This window comes from Tachypleus tridentatus, chromosome 7 (assembly GCF_004210375.1).
Source record: "Tachypleus tridentatus isolate NWPU-2018 chromosome 7, ASM421037v1, whole genome shotgun sequence".
NCBI lineage: Eukaryota > Metazoa > Arthropoda > Merostomata > Xiphosura > Limulidae > Tachypleus > Tachypleus tridentatus.
Window position 1 is genome coordinate 94,340,635 of NC_134831.1, and position 15,019 is coordinate 94,355,653.

Below are 15,019 nucleotides of genomic sequence, written 5' to 3' on the forward strand. Positions count from 1 at the left end.
GGAACAGTTCTATGGTTCCTGATCTACTATTGTATTTAATACCGTCTAGTGTAGTAATGGTTTAATGTTTATTGTTGTTTGGAACAGTTCTATGGTTCCTGATCTAATATTGTGTCTACTACTTCTTTAAGCCGACTAATAGGATTGAATGTCAAAGGTTTCCTACTAAGTACTAGGCTATGTAATAAAAGTCATGGCAGATTAACGAATATTACCATTAAGAACATTTTAATTACCGATTACAGATTAGAAGTAAACATCATAATATACATAAACCTCTAGTAATTAGTTAATACTATAGCATATACATAATATAACTATCATTTGGAATACAATATAAAACACATTGTTAGAGAAACGTATAAAATTATGAGCGTCGTAGATAACAATTAATTAAAAACATTTTCTAACAATTGTATCATTGTATAACAACCGACATGATACGTTTCGATCGAAGAAGAAACGACGTATGTTTCTATTCTGTACGTTCAAGAACAAACACGTCTGGACATGTTTTAAGATGAAACTTAAGCCTTCCACAAATGTGTTATTGTCTTGATTATAGTAATTAAATGTGTTACTAAGTTATTTTTATGAGTTATATAGTGTACTTAAACAACTTGAAACATATAATATGATGACAAAACCTCATTAAAATAACTATCCGAGAAAATGTATATCAGTTATTAAGTTAGAAATTATTATGTGGTTTTATGTTGTAAAACAACTTTCCAAACTACGTTAGAATTACAAAAAACAAAAACCAGAAAATATTATTAACTAATGTAAACTATTTAAGCTTCATGTCATATCTTATTTAGAGCTTTACCTATTTATTATTTTTAAAGACAATGGAGTAATAAGTAAATTATTAAACGACCCCTTTCTTTAGTACTACGTTATGGGCTCTAACCCTAGAAAACGGTTAAAACTACAACGGTTCGTTTGAAAACATTTTCATTAAAATAAACTATACTTTGTATTCTATCACTTAGGTGTAGCTTTAAAAGAAACTGTATAATAATAACTCTAGATTAACTCAAAACTGTTGTGTAATAATAACTCTTTATAGTTTTTATTGTTAGGTTTCCCACATGTCGAACCGACTTATAATTTTAAAAGTAAACTTATTTCATGTAATTGTTATATAATTACGTTTATATTACTCTAAGTTAGATAACTGTCATATAATGAGTTAAAGGGTACTCAAAACCCACATAAATATTATATACACACATAACCGTTATGAGAGGCCTAACTGTATTTCTTCCCTTATTGACCCTAGCGGTATTGAATGGAAGTTTACGTCATAGATTGTTTGTTTCAGTTTTTCACCTCTGGTTAAAATTAGAGAAATCTAAACTATATAGATGTTCCACATGATGTTTAAAATAATTATTAACAAACGATTTTATCAAAACGTTTTAAACCAGCTCTAGCCAAAGTAATTTATTTAACAAATGCATATTTAAGGGTTAGTTATGCTGACGTAGCGCAAAAAAAAAGAAAAACAAACAAACACATGCCTGGTGTGTGTTTTCTTACAGCAGAGCCACATCGGGCTGTCTACTGAGTCCACCGGGGGGATCGAATACCTAATTTTAGCGTTATAAATCCGTAGACTTACCCCTATACCAGCGGGGTATGCTGTTACTAATCAAATAATAATTTTCAAAATACGCACACAATTGCGTATGAGTGACAGAATCTTTGCGCACAATGAGCTCGTGCGTGAGATTTATATTCACTGGAAAAAACATTTTAGTTCATACTATGACGAAAACATAAATATTTAGAGAGAGAATCCAACTTTTTTAAATTAAATAACCACATTCTAATTATTATATATTTTACTTCTGTGTAGATTTATGTCACTATTTCCAGTACTGGTCTCATTACATTATGTCCTACTTATTGTAGGTTAAATTATTTGTTATATATATATATATATATATAAGTAATCTATTTTTGATCAAATGTTCTCTATAAATACCTTGAATAAGTGTATTTGGAAAAACAGAAATCTACAAAATTAAAACTTATTTTGTGCAGAATTTTCCAAGGTTTATTACAATTAAAATTTATAATGTCGTGGCTGACCGGTCAACAGATATTTTGTTTAAAAAAATATTATTTATGATTGTGGCACTTCGAAACCTAGAATAACAATGAATAAACAAAAGGTAAATGACACTTCTGTGTTTCACTTCGTAAAACAAAGAAACTTTTAACCGTATAATTTCCCGAAACAAGCATGGCAGTAGGGCTTATCACCATGTTCCTTGAATGTGCCCTTGTTCAGCTGTTTCAAACAGAACGAACACACGAAATGTTCAGGATGGAACTTCCGGAACATGGCAGTGATACAGCGACCTGCTATGGGTTTCTTACATCCGGCACACAGCGATCCACGTTTGGCGTGATAGTGGGTTTCACAGTATGGCTGACCCTCGTGGTCATAGAAACTTCCTCCGTTGAATGACTGACCACAGTCCTGTCCAAAGAGTCAATACTTTATTTATCCACATAAATATCCAAACACGAATGTATTTATTAGTAATGTCCATAAAGCACGTTCTACTTCTAAAAATTGTTTGTTTGTTTTTTGAATTTCATGCAAAGCTACTCGAGGGCTATCTGTGCTAGCCGTCCCTAATTTAGCAGTGTAAGACTAGAGGGAAGGCAGCTAGTCATCACCACCCACCGCCAACTCTTGGGCTACTCTTTACTAACGAATAGTGGGACTGACCGTCACATTATAACGCCCCCACGGTTGAAAGGGCGAGCATGTTTGGCGCGACGGGGATGCGAACCCGCGACCCTCAGATTACGAGTCGCACGCCTTAACGCGCTTGGCCATGCCGGGCCTTCTTCTAAAAACTGAGTTTTACTATCCGTGGTGGGCACAGCACAGTTAGCCTATTGTGTAACTATGTAACAACAAACAAACAAAATATCTTCAGATGATTGGTTAGGAAAAATACAAACTGACAAATGCATCGTTTACACGTGTTTAAGTTTCCTGATTTCTTTTGTTTTTTTAAGGCAATACGAATTTGATGAAATTCGGTTTCATGTGAAAATCACACGTTAAAGAGTAGAGATCTCTAGATTCCCGTTACGAATGGATGACCAAGGCGTGTTCTGGTCCTTCTTGGTACCCTATATAAATAAGACCAAGGACTACATCATACAGATAATCATAGCTCCCGGGCCATGCCCTGCCAAGTTTGGTTTTTCTATCTCCAAAACTGTTGGAGTAGCTCGCGGGCTTCACAAACAACGTTAATTAATGTAATTAGGACTAAAAATAATTTTAGGCTTAGTTCACAGTAACAGCAGATAGTGAGGTCTAATATAATGTGTGTAGATAATAGTCTGTTTGTTTGTTACGTTACCATAAAGCTACTTAATGGACTATATGTACTCAGCCCACGACATTTATCGAAACCCATTTCTAATGTTATAAAACCTCAGAGTTATCACTGAGATAATGGAGGCAGTAGTACTGGTAATGTAGTTATTAAATATAAGAATGATATAAACACCATCACAAGTGTTAACTGAGTAAAAAAGGTAATTCATTTTAAGTTTGTTTGGTTTTTTGAATTTCGCGCAAAGCTGCACGAGGGCTATCTGCGATAATCGTCCCTAATTTAGCAGTGTAAGACTAGAGGGAAGGCAGCTAGTCATCACCACCCACCGCCAACTCTTGGGTTACTCTTTTACCAACGAATAGTGGGATTGATCGTAACATTATAACGCCCCCACGGCTGAAAGGGCGAGCATGTTTGGTGCGACCGGCATTCGAACCCGCGACCCTCAGATTACGAGTCGCACGCCTTAACTCACCTGGCCATGCTGGGCCTATCTTCGTTGTATATACATCGTTGTCCTAAGTTCCCCTGGCAAAATGAATATTTATGGTGGTCCATTTTGTTCCTTCTTAGAAATACAAAATATTATTCGATAATATTCTGATGCGCTGGACTATGTGTATGTGTAGCAAGTGAAGTGTAACTAATGTTATAAACCCATTCAACTTTAAAGCCGTCACATGTGTGTACCATTACGTTTCTTGTTTTAAGTATGTGATGACATGCTTATTTTACAACGGCCATTTATCTGATCGTTTTAATTAATAAAGTTATTGCACCAAATTGTCACCTACAAATTATTTGTACAAAATAATAATAATAGTGAAGCTAATGCATTAATTATATGGCTTGAATGTATAGGGCAATATTTGTTACACCCTTGATCATGTATGGTTGACGCGCCATTAGGCTTAATTAATAAACTGATACATCATTAGGTTTAGTTAAAAAACTGATGTATTATTAGGCTTAGTTGACACAAAGACACGTCATTAGGCCCAGTTGATACACTGATGTATTATAAAGCTTATTAGATAAACCGATGTATTATTAGGCTTAGTTGATAAACTGATATAGTATTAGGCTTAGCTGATACAGATACGCCATTAGGCTTAGTTGAGATATTAATTTATCACTTGGGTTCAGTCCGTAACAGCAAAGAGTCGATGTTCTAATAAATAATAATAGTGTATTGTATTGAAAAATAGCACATTACACAGTTAACAAACTAAATGTAAAAACTGTTTTCATTGTACTTTTACAATAGAGCTTCAACTTACCATTAAACTTAAATCGTATAAATAAAACTTTAAATTAAATACATTTTGTTTAATTTATTAAAGAAAAAAATTAATTTTTACTTTGCATACGAAACATTCCGAATGCCATTGGCCGTTTAGAGCAGAAATATAATTATCCTTAATCGGTTTGTTACAGCCACCACACTTAGGCGCAAAGATGTCAAAAAAGTCCTTCCGACAGTAAGGTTTACCGTCCTTCTCGTGAAATCCGTCATCTCCAAAAGGCCGACGACAATGGGCGCAGAAGAAATGGTCCAGATGCCAGGTTTTATCCAGAGCTGTTACACATTTCTGTAGGTATGTGTGTAGAACGTAATCAATATATTTAGTTTGGAAATACACGCAGCTTTTGCCAAGTAATATGATGAGATGTAAATATTATAAAATAATAAAACATTACACGAACAAGAATGTTAATAACACTGATTAAAGATAAGATAATCAAACATAATAAGTTAACGACAACATAACACAAAGGACGTTTCTTAGTTAAGAAACTATTATTAAGCTGTGCTAATCCCCAAATAATACAGATGTAAGGTTTCTTGAGACAAACTTTTAAAGACTGCAACTAGCAGTTATTAACTTCTCCGAACACAGAAACTTTGTACAACAAAAATGGCGTTTCAAGTCTCTACCTCAGTATTGTAGTAACGTTTTTAGTACAAGTCTCTCTATGTTGTCTAGTAACGTTTCTAGTACAAGTCTCTCTATGTTGTCTAGTAACGTTTCTAGGACAAGTCTCTCTATGTTGTGTAGTAACGTTTCTAGTGCAAGTCTCTCTATGTTGTGTAGTAACGTTTCTAGTACAAGTCTCTATGTTGTCTAGTAACGTTTCTAGGACAAGTCTCTCTATGTTGTCTAGTAACGTTTCTAGGACAAGTCTCTCTATGTTGTGTAGTAACGTTTCTAGGACAAGTCTCTCTATGTTGTGTAGTAACGTTTCTAGCACAAGTCTCTCTATGTTGTCTAGTAACGTTTCTAGGACAAGTCTCTCTATGTTGTGTAGTAATGTTTCTACTACAAGTCTCTATGTTGTGTAGTAACGTTTCTAGTACAAGTCTCTCTATGTTGTCTAGTAACGTTTCTAGGACAAGTTTCTCTATGTTGTGTAGTAACGTTTCTAGTACAAGTCTCTCTATGTTGTCTAGTAACGTTTCTAGGACAAGTCTCTCTATGTTGTGTAGTAACGTTTCTAGTACAAGTCTCTATGTTGTGTAGTAATGTTTCTAGTACAAGTCTCTATGTTGTGTAGTAACGTTTCTAGTACAAGTCTCTCTATGTTGTCTAGTAACGTTTCTAGGACAAGTCTCTCTATGTTGCGTATTCAAAGTAATTAAAATCTCGATTCATTATGCTGATTTCTGGTGATCAGTTTATGTGTGTGTCAAAGGTTTCCAGTCTCTTCAGGAGTGGTCATTAGGCTTAACACACAACAACAGAGTACATAAATACATGTATATTTGAAAACAAAATCCATTACTGACACTAAATCACGGACCCATCTTAATCATCACTGTTAGAGTACAACAAAGATAACACAGACGAAACACGTAACATCTTTTTAATACTGTCTTCAGATCTGAAAGTTCCAACATACTTACATCTTGAATGGGCTCCTCACAGTAACCACACCGAGGAGCAAATATTTTATGGTAATCTCCTTCACAGTAGGGCTCACCCTCACGCTCAAAGAAATTCATTGTGCCCAACTCTAGACCACACTTTTTACAAGTAAAATGTTCTGGGTGCCATGTTTGTCCAAGAGCCGTGATAACCTGAGAAAGAACTCCTTGTGAGTTGATTAATGTATTTATTTATTTAATTATAATACAATTATAATAATTATAAGTTATAATAATTTGACTGATAATCTGTGTATTTTGTATTAACGTATAATATCTTTACATCAATAACTGATTTATACTTTATAACTTATCTAATGGCCGGTGTATTAACCACTTATATTATTACTTGTATTTTCTGAATGAACAGTTAACGAGTGGTTATTTGAAACTTACTTGACCAACGATTGTTTTCTTGCAGGCAGCACACTGACCTTTGGCTGTTGTTTTAACACCTTGTTTACTCATGTCTGTTTGCAGATTACCGAGCATGGAGTCCAGCTCATCGCTCCGAATAACCTTGGACTCTTCTTTCTGAACTGGCTCAACGGTAGTCGGACTTGAAGGGATATCTCTGTTCTTCTATCACCGACAAAAGTAATATACAGAACTGTTAATGTCTTATGTTCTAAACATTTTAAAAATAATTTTTCCCTTATAACTTGACACAGCTTACACCAATTGAACTCAATAAAAGTAAAAACAATGTCACATCTAGACAGGATTTTCTAAGGTTAACGATAATTACTTGGTTTAAATAAAAAATCCACGAATAGAGATACAACGAGATCCGTAAAGAATATTAAGTGTGTTCTTTCTAAACTGTGGTTGGTTATTAAGTGGATGTTCCTTCTAAACTGTGATTGGTTATTAAGTGGATGTTCCTTCTAAACTGTGATTGGTTATTAAGTGGATGTTCCTTCTAAACTGTGATTGGTTATTAAGTGGATGTTCCTTCTAAACTGTGATTGGTTATTAAGTGGATGTTCCTTCTAAACTGTGATTGGTGATTTCTTCTTTCACCATTTTTAATAGAACAAACCCTGATATAAACACCCATCTTTCGCGAGGGCTTATAGAATATCCAGATAAAAAGGGAAGTTGGTTAAGATAGGTATGATAGAATCATGGTAGTCGGCTGTTAGAGCTGGTACTATACTGGGCGACTTTACTCCCTTTGAGGTATCACATAGTATTAGCTTGTCTCAACATCAAACAGATGTCGGAGTGGGTGGTTAACAAACGAGATGGTGGTTCACACACTTCTTATTTATTTGTTTACACAGTAAGATTTATTACAGCTTACAAGGATGAGCAGTTGGCCAACCAACAACAGGAATAATTATGTACTGACATAGACGTCATTATCTAAACATAGCTGAAACTTGACGGAGTGGAGAACTAGACATAGCTAAAACTTGGCAGTGTGGGGAACTACACAGAGCTGAAACATGGCGTAATTGAGAACCTCACATAGTTCAAACTTGAAGGAGTTATTATATCCAACTACAAAACAAATAATAGTTTGAAATGCTTTATTCAACTACAAACAAACAAACGTTACGGGTGCTTCATCCAATTACAAACAGGTAATCATTACAGATGCTTTATCTAGCTACTAGTAGAAATAACAGTTATAATGTCTAATTAGTGAGAGAAACATATTTCGTTCAACAGATGCGTAGATTGTTAATTACAACTAGGCCTATATACAAACTTTTTTATGTTTACTTACATGCTACGTTTGTCATGCTATTAATAACCACTACTTATTTCAATAAACTTGCTCTTTAAAGTGCAATCATTACAGTTAGTCATATTGTTTTGTCTTATTTCAGTCACGTGGTTGACCGTGAGGTACTGGACTATGATTTATTATATTGAGACAAATTTGTGTTAATTTACTAACACGTTCATTCCACTACTGTATGATCCGTGTAAATCTTCAAAACAGATAATTAAGTCTGTGTTCAAATACAAACTGCGAGATTTTAAACCTGGTTCCATACCTTGAAGTCTGTGAGTGAAGCCATGAGATCGTCCAGTTCCTTTGTGGCGGAAGATGTCGCTGGTGTCGTAGCAGGCGGTGGTTCAGGTATTTCCTTAGTATACGTTACCGTAGTAACGTAATTCTGTCTTACAGGTCGTACTGATGTGGGACTTGCATTCCTAAACCAGTTTAAAAACCTACAGCTAAATTCGTATACTCTGACAACGTAGTAATCTTGAAAACCAGAAATGTTTTATAAGATATCAATCACACTACGTTTGCCATATCCAGCGCCGACAAGGCCTTTCGCATAATACCAGAACTCATGAGGCCGGCTGGGATGCGACAGAAATAACAGTGGTGTAGGCCCCACATATATACTATGAACTTTTATGAACCATAACATGTATGGTATGAACTAGATTAAACTAGTGATCTGTGATTATTATGAAGTCTACTCGAGTCAGTTACTAATCAGAATTAGGGTTAGGAGGTTATTGTACGACTTTATTACTAGAGTCGAAACTTCGAACCAAAAATTATCATTACGTGGTTTTAGTTAACAAATAGATAATGAAGAATGTCCAGATTATCTCTATTTGTAAGACATTAACTTAATGTAAAACAAGTACTGTATTATAGTTAGGTTACTCGAACTGTGTCAAAACACTAAATATCATTTATTCTGGAGTAAATGATAGAATAGTATTTATGATAAATGGTCATTCAGTAGCTATACATTACAGCAGTATACCATAAATGGTCATTCAGTAGTTTTACATAACAACAGTATACAATAAATGGTCATTCAGTAGTTTCACATTACAAATGTCTACGATAAATGGTCATTCAGTAGTTTTACATTACAACAGTATACGATAAATGGTCATTCGGTAGTTTTACATTACAACAGTATACAATAAATGGTCATTCAGTAGTTTTATATTACAAATGTCTACGATAAATGATCATTCAGTAGTTTTACATTACAACAGTATACAATAAATGGTCATTCAGTAGTTTTACATTACAACAGTATACGATAAATGATCATTAAGCAGTTTTTAATAAGAAAACAAATTTCTACGTAATGTTTATTTGAGGTGATGTTATAGACAATAACACAAAAATATTGACAACAGAAACTCTTACGTCATTTATCATTAATTCCAGAAGACAAACAGACAACACACACAAGCCTACCTTTACCATTAGTTCTTGTTTGTTTTGAATTTCGCGCAAAGCTACTCGAGGGCTATCTGCGCTAGCTGTCCCTAATTTAGGAGTGTAAGGCTACAGGGAAGGCAGCTAGTAATCACTACCCACCGCTAACTCTTGGGCTACTCTTTACCAACGAATAGGGGGATTGAAAGTCACATTACAATGCACCGACGGCTGAAGGGGCGTGCATGTTTGGTGCGACCGGGAATCGAACCCGCGACCCTAGGATTACGAGTCGAATGCCTTAACACATTTGTCCATGCCGGGCCCAATTAGTTCTTTATTTATATAAATTAGTAAAGTCAGTTTTTGAAGACTTATCCACCCACTTTTAAGAACGTGTCATATAGTCCTGGTTCCCATAGAAATATAGTATTTTTATTCGTAGCACGAGACAGAAAGCAAGAAATCGACAAATAGCTAGGATTATAACACTAAAAATATGAGTTCTATACCCGTGGTGGGCACAACATAAATACTCCACTGTGTGTGTACCTTTGCACTTAACACCAAAAGTAATACAAAATTTTGTGAAAAGTTTATGAACCTTGAAAATTGGCATGGGTTAATTTTTAAAAGTAAACTATTCACAAAGAAGCACTTAGCCTTTGCTTCACACAATGGGTAATTTTTAAGAATTAGTAAAACAGTCCAAATAGCCATCTTTGAATAGCCTCTGGTCACATACTTTACATGGTATTTTACTAGCCAGGTGATGACACCACTGACCATGCTCAGTAGTGTTAAGTAACGTATTAATAGAACTTTTGTGGCTTGGCATGGACAGGTGGTTGAAAAAAGTTCTCGTGTAGCTTGACGCGAAATTCCAAAAACAATCAGAATTTTTTATGAAAATGTCCAAATATACTTTTTCCATGTAAACCTTGTTTTATTATGGTCTTTTAAAGTGGTCAATACCTAGTAAGTACTTAAAAATAACCATGTAAACAACTTTTCTTTGCTCGCATTATTTTATAACATTTCAATACTTCATAATATGTGGTCAGTTAGGTGAGAAAACTCACACTTGTCTCATGTAAGACGTTACAAACATACGAGTATTTTCTGATGGGTTTAAACAGCTGAAAGTGTGCTCATGGTTGAAAGAATTATAATAACAAAAAGTACAACTTTACTAGAAAAGTGTGGTAGAGCCATGAAGTAAATCCTATTGATGCATCCATAACATCGAACTTGAAAAGAAACAAGTTATAAAATTAATGTGCTAAAGCCAGATGTCTTTTTTTTTTCATTCTGGTATCACCACGATATCTGAACTCAAATTACAACCAAGAGAAAAATTCTTACTGGAAAAAAATTCTAAGGCCTCCCCTTGGTAGACATCTTTGTTTTATCTTGACCGAGACATGATATTTAACTTCCAAAGGTGGATCACAAAAACATCTCCTCAACCTATAAGAAGGTTCTGAGGCCTCTTCTTGAAAGACATTTTTCCTTTTATTTTGACGAAGACATGCTAGCTCGTAGAAGCACATCAAAGAAATCCGTCCCGCCCATACATAAATATCAAATGCGACTATTTATGCATGATAGAAGACAAACTAGTCAGATATGAACTTACTTTTTTTACGGATTATAAAAAAACTGAAGATGGTAAGAGTAAAAAAACTGAAGTTATAAACAGAACTGCAGGAAGTCAGACGTACAGACAGGGTGACAAACAAATAAATAGGTTGTGGTGACATCTAGTATTTTATGAAATCAGAAAAGTTATTTACATATTTTTTTTATTTCATTTACCACTCCAAGGTAAGTTTCTCTCCCGCTCATGGAGAGGGTGAGTGAGGTTAAAAATAGAATACTCTTAACTAGCTGGCAGTATGTACTTCCGGAAATATGTACTTAATGTTCAAAAGTAGCGTGATGCATCTACTCTCCTTTATACTGGATTTAAGTGTGAGAACGCTAAACTGGAAAGCGCCCTCTGGTAACTCAATGGTAAATCTAAGTAGTTTATAATGCTAAGAAGATCGGGTTTCGATACTCATAGCGAGCAGAGATAGACAGTTCATTGCGTAGCTTTGCTCTTAATATAAAGCAAATATTAAAACCCAAAAGGGCAACATACATATATGTCTCATTCGTTTATTAAAGACAAGACCTTTCACTGACAAACTGAATGAAACCTACTAGGGCAACATTTATATATCCATACATTCGTTTACTAAAGACAGGACCTTTTATTCAGAAACTGAAACCTACTGGGACAACACCCACACACCAGTTTACTAGAGATAGGACCTTTTACTGACAAATAAAGACTTATGTAATCGGTCTTGGATACATTCAAATAAACCTGTATTCTCAATGCAAGTAACGGCTATTCTACCAATATAATGGTTATTACAGGAACTGCCTGTCTAATTAACTACTAATAACTGTAACAAACTAAAATAATGTAAGTTGTTTTTAATGAGAAGCAACACAATGGGCTACCTGCACTCTGTCTGCTGTGAAAAATCAAACTCTGGATTTTACCAGTGTAAGTTCGTAAAATATATCTCGTTTTATGATTCAAACGCTGAAAGAACAACTACCATACAATATCAGCATCTCCTAAAAACACATCAAAGCTGTTTAAATATTAATGAATATTAGGTTACGGTTCTAATCGTGAATACCAAATACTTGTAGCTATGGTTACCGTAATCAATTAGCCAGTGTCGTCTTAAGATATGGGCAAACCGGCCCAGAAATCCCGTCTTATAGGTGGAAGACCTAAATATGTGTCTTAATCAAGACGCATGAACTCAGCGCGCATGACATAAATCAATTATTTCGAAGTTAATGCACTTTCAGTAAAGCAACGTGCACTCAATTCGATGGCCCTGTATGGCTAGGTGGGTTAAGGCGTTCGACTCGTAATCCAAGGACCGCGGGTTTGAATCCCGGTCGCACCAAACATGCACGCCCTTTCAGCCGTGGGGGCGTTATAATGTTACGGTCAATCCCACTATTCGTTGGTAAAAGAGTAGCCCAAGAGTTGGGGGTGGGTGGTGATGACTAGTTGCCTTCCCTCTAGTCTTACACTGCTAAATTAGGGACGGCTAGCGCAGACAGCCCTCGAGTAGCTTTGCACGAAATTCAAAAACTAACAAACAAACAAACTAAATTCGAGAAGAGAAGAAAAACGGATTGAAGAACGTGTCCCAGTTTTCTTTATTCGTGTTCTGACTAAAACAGAACTCGTGAGGAAAGGCAAAACAACTGAATTTAAAAAAAAACAGTTGCTAAATATTTCCTAACGTAATATGGTAAGGATTCTCACTGTCCACAGTATCCAGTAATTACAGCCCTACATTTCGTAAAGCTATAGAATTAAGTTCTATCATCTACAACCACCCACTAAGTTACATTATCTATACAACTGCATATAGAAGTTTATATAGAAACATAATAATCCAGCTTTCAAGAGTTGTGAATACACCAAAAAAAAAGAAAATGATTTAATACGATATCTTCCTTATGCACATGATGCATCTTGTAAAATGGCTTCACCACGCCCTCTACAAGTGGAAATGGAAGCATGTTATGCTGAATAATTCATATCACCGGTAATTAGAACAGTCAATAATAAATTACTGCTTATAACAAGATTCTGGGGCTAAAAATAATAACGGGAGCGGTACTTGTGCTTCATGAGGTGTCCTTGTGGTTTCAATCAACTACAAATCAACAGTTGTAACTTCCGTAAACTAACTCAACGTTCTGACACTTAACCAGAAAATGTCTTCATTACCGGTTAATTGTAAAGCCTATAAACTAACTCAACGTTCTGACACTTAACCAGAAAATAGCTTCATTACCAATTAATCGTAAAGCCTAAAAAAATTGCTTCAAGGCTGATAAAAAACTAATACTTCTTCATAATTACAACACGAATATTTGTTGCTAACCCTAACACAAACAGTTGTTACTAACCCTAACACGAACGTTTATATAACAATCATGTTAACCCTGTATTGAAAAACTACAAAATTCAAACTGTAAATATTGAATAATTAAAAGTTATTTTGGTAGTTAAACAGGTAAAACTAATTTTAAACTTTGTTAATGCGTTTAAAAAACAGAAAACAGACATGCAGTTATTTGGAAGAATATAACACTGTTTAATAAACAATTATATCTCTTTAGATATGCCGTTATTTAGATGTAACACTGTTTAATAAACAATGATATCTCTTTAGATATGCCGTTATTTAGATGTAACACTGTTTAATAAACAATGATACCTCTCTAGGTATGCCGTTATCTGGATGTAACACTGTTTAATAAACAATGATACCTCTCTAGGTATGCCGTTATCTGGATGTAATACTGTTTAATAAACAATTATATCTCTTTAGATATGCCGTTATTTAGATGTAACACTGTTTAATAAACAATGATATCTCTTTAGATATGCCGTTATTTAGATGTAACACTGTTTAATAAACAATTATACCTCTCTAGGTATGCCGTTATTTAGATGTAACACTGTTTAATAAACAATGATACCTCTCTAGGTATGCCGTTATTTAGATGTAACACTGTTTAATAAACAATGATACCTCTCTAGGTATGCCGTTATCTAGATGTAACACTGTTTAATAAACAATGATACCTCTCTAGGTATGCCGTATATTTAGATGTAACACTGTTTAATAAACAATGATACCTCTCTAGGTATGCCGTTATCTAGATGTAACACTGTTTAATAAACAATGATACCTCTCTAGGTATGCCGTATATTTAGATGTAACACTGTTTAATAAACAATTATACCTCTCTAGGTATGCCGTTATCTGGATGTAAGACTTTAATAAATTGGACGTGCCATAGTTTTGAAGTATGTATTTATTTATGGTTTACGAAGTAGTTGTATGTGTATGAACGAACTATTATTTGGATTTACGTAGTATTTTCTGATATACTAATGGTTCTTTATGAACCATTCGCACACAAATCGTGAGAATGTGCCTTTTTTTACTGTTTTTTTTCACCGACAGGTTTGTTAACATAAACTGCCAGCACTTGTTCAGTGACTTACAGTTTTGATGTTGGGGTCACAACACTCTGCAAGTCATCCAATAAACTTTCCACAGTTGGCCTGTCCTCAGGAGGAGGTTTGGTAGTCGGACGAATACACCCATATCTAGGGGTGGAGGCATCTGTGGAAGAAGAAGTTACTCCATTGACGGTGGACCCTGAAGGCGAAAACAAGTTTCAACCTTTATCAAACTTTAAAAGTAACAGTAAACATAATTAATAGAGATTTACATATATTGTGGCCGGTGTTAATAATATGAACTAAAATGGACATAATTTGATTTATTTTGAAAATATTTTTTCTTCTTTTTACAATCTAAGGATAAACTGAGTAATAAAAATAATTTATATCTTGCTATGGCGTGACTCAAATACGACAGAACATTTATTAATAACTACGAATAAATAATATTTTATTTTCTCTGTTGACGCTTTCCGTCGAAAGAGGTTAATAAC

At 34.6% G+C, this 15,019-nt stretch overlaps 1 protein-coding gene and 1 long non-coding RNA gene across 12 annotated transcripts in view; one reads left to right on the forward strand and one right to left on the reverse strand.

The window, feature by feature from the left end:
• Positions 1-211: 211 nt before the first annotated feature.
• Positions 212-15,019, reverse strand: part of LOC143256216 (leupaxin-like) — a 40,913-nt gene continuing 26,105 nt past the window's right edge. For 6 of the 11 annotated variants that reach the window (XM_076513110.1, XM_076513111.1, XM_076513114.1 and 3 more), the window contains exons 4-9: positions 14,565-14,721; positions 8,313-8,490; positions 6,700-6,885; positions 6,283-6,456; positions 4,739-4,969; positions 212-2,494 (exon numbers count right to left, since the gene is read on the reverse strand). In XM_076513110.1, the coding sequence (XP_076369225.1) occupies positions 2,228-2,494; positions 4,739-4,969; positions 6,283-6,456; positions 6,700-6,885; positions 8,313-8,490; positions 14,565-14,721 (1,193 nt within the window). In that variant the 3' untranslated portion in view covers positions 212-2,227. The remainder of the gene's footprint in view (positions 2,495-4,738; positions 4,970-6,282; positions 6,457-6,699; positions 6,886-8,312; positions 8,491-14,564; positions 14,722-15,019) is intronic. The other 5 variants (XM_076513115.1, XM_076513117.1, XM_076513108.1 and 2 more) reach the window with 2 other exon arrangements.
• Positions 6,779-14,918, forward strand: LOC143256219 (uncharacterized). The gene is made up of 2 exons (XR_013031214.1): positions 6,779-6,900; positions 14,524-14,918. It is a non-coding gene; the product is annotated as an uncharacterized LOC143256219 (long non-coding RNA).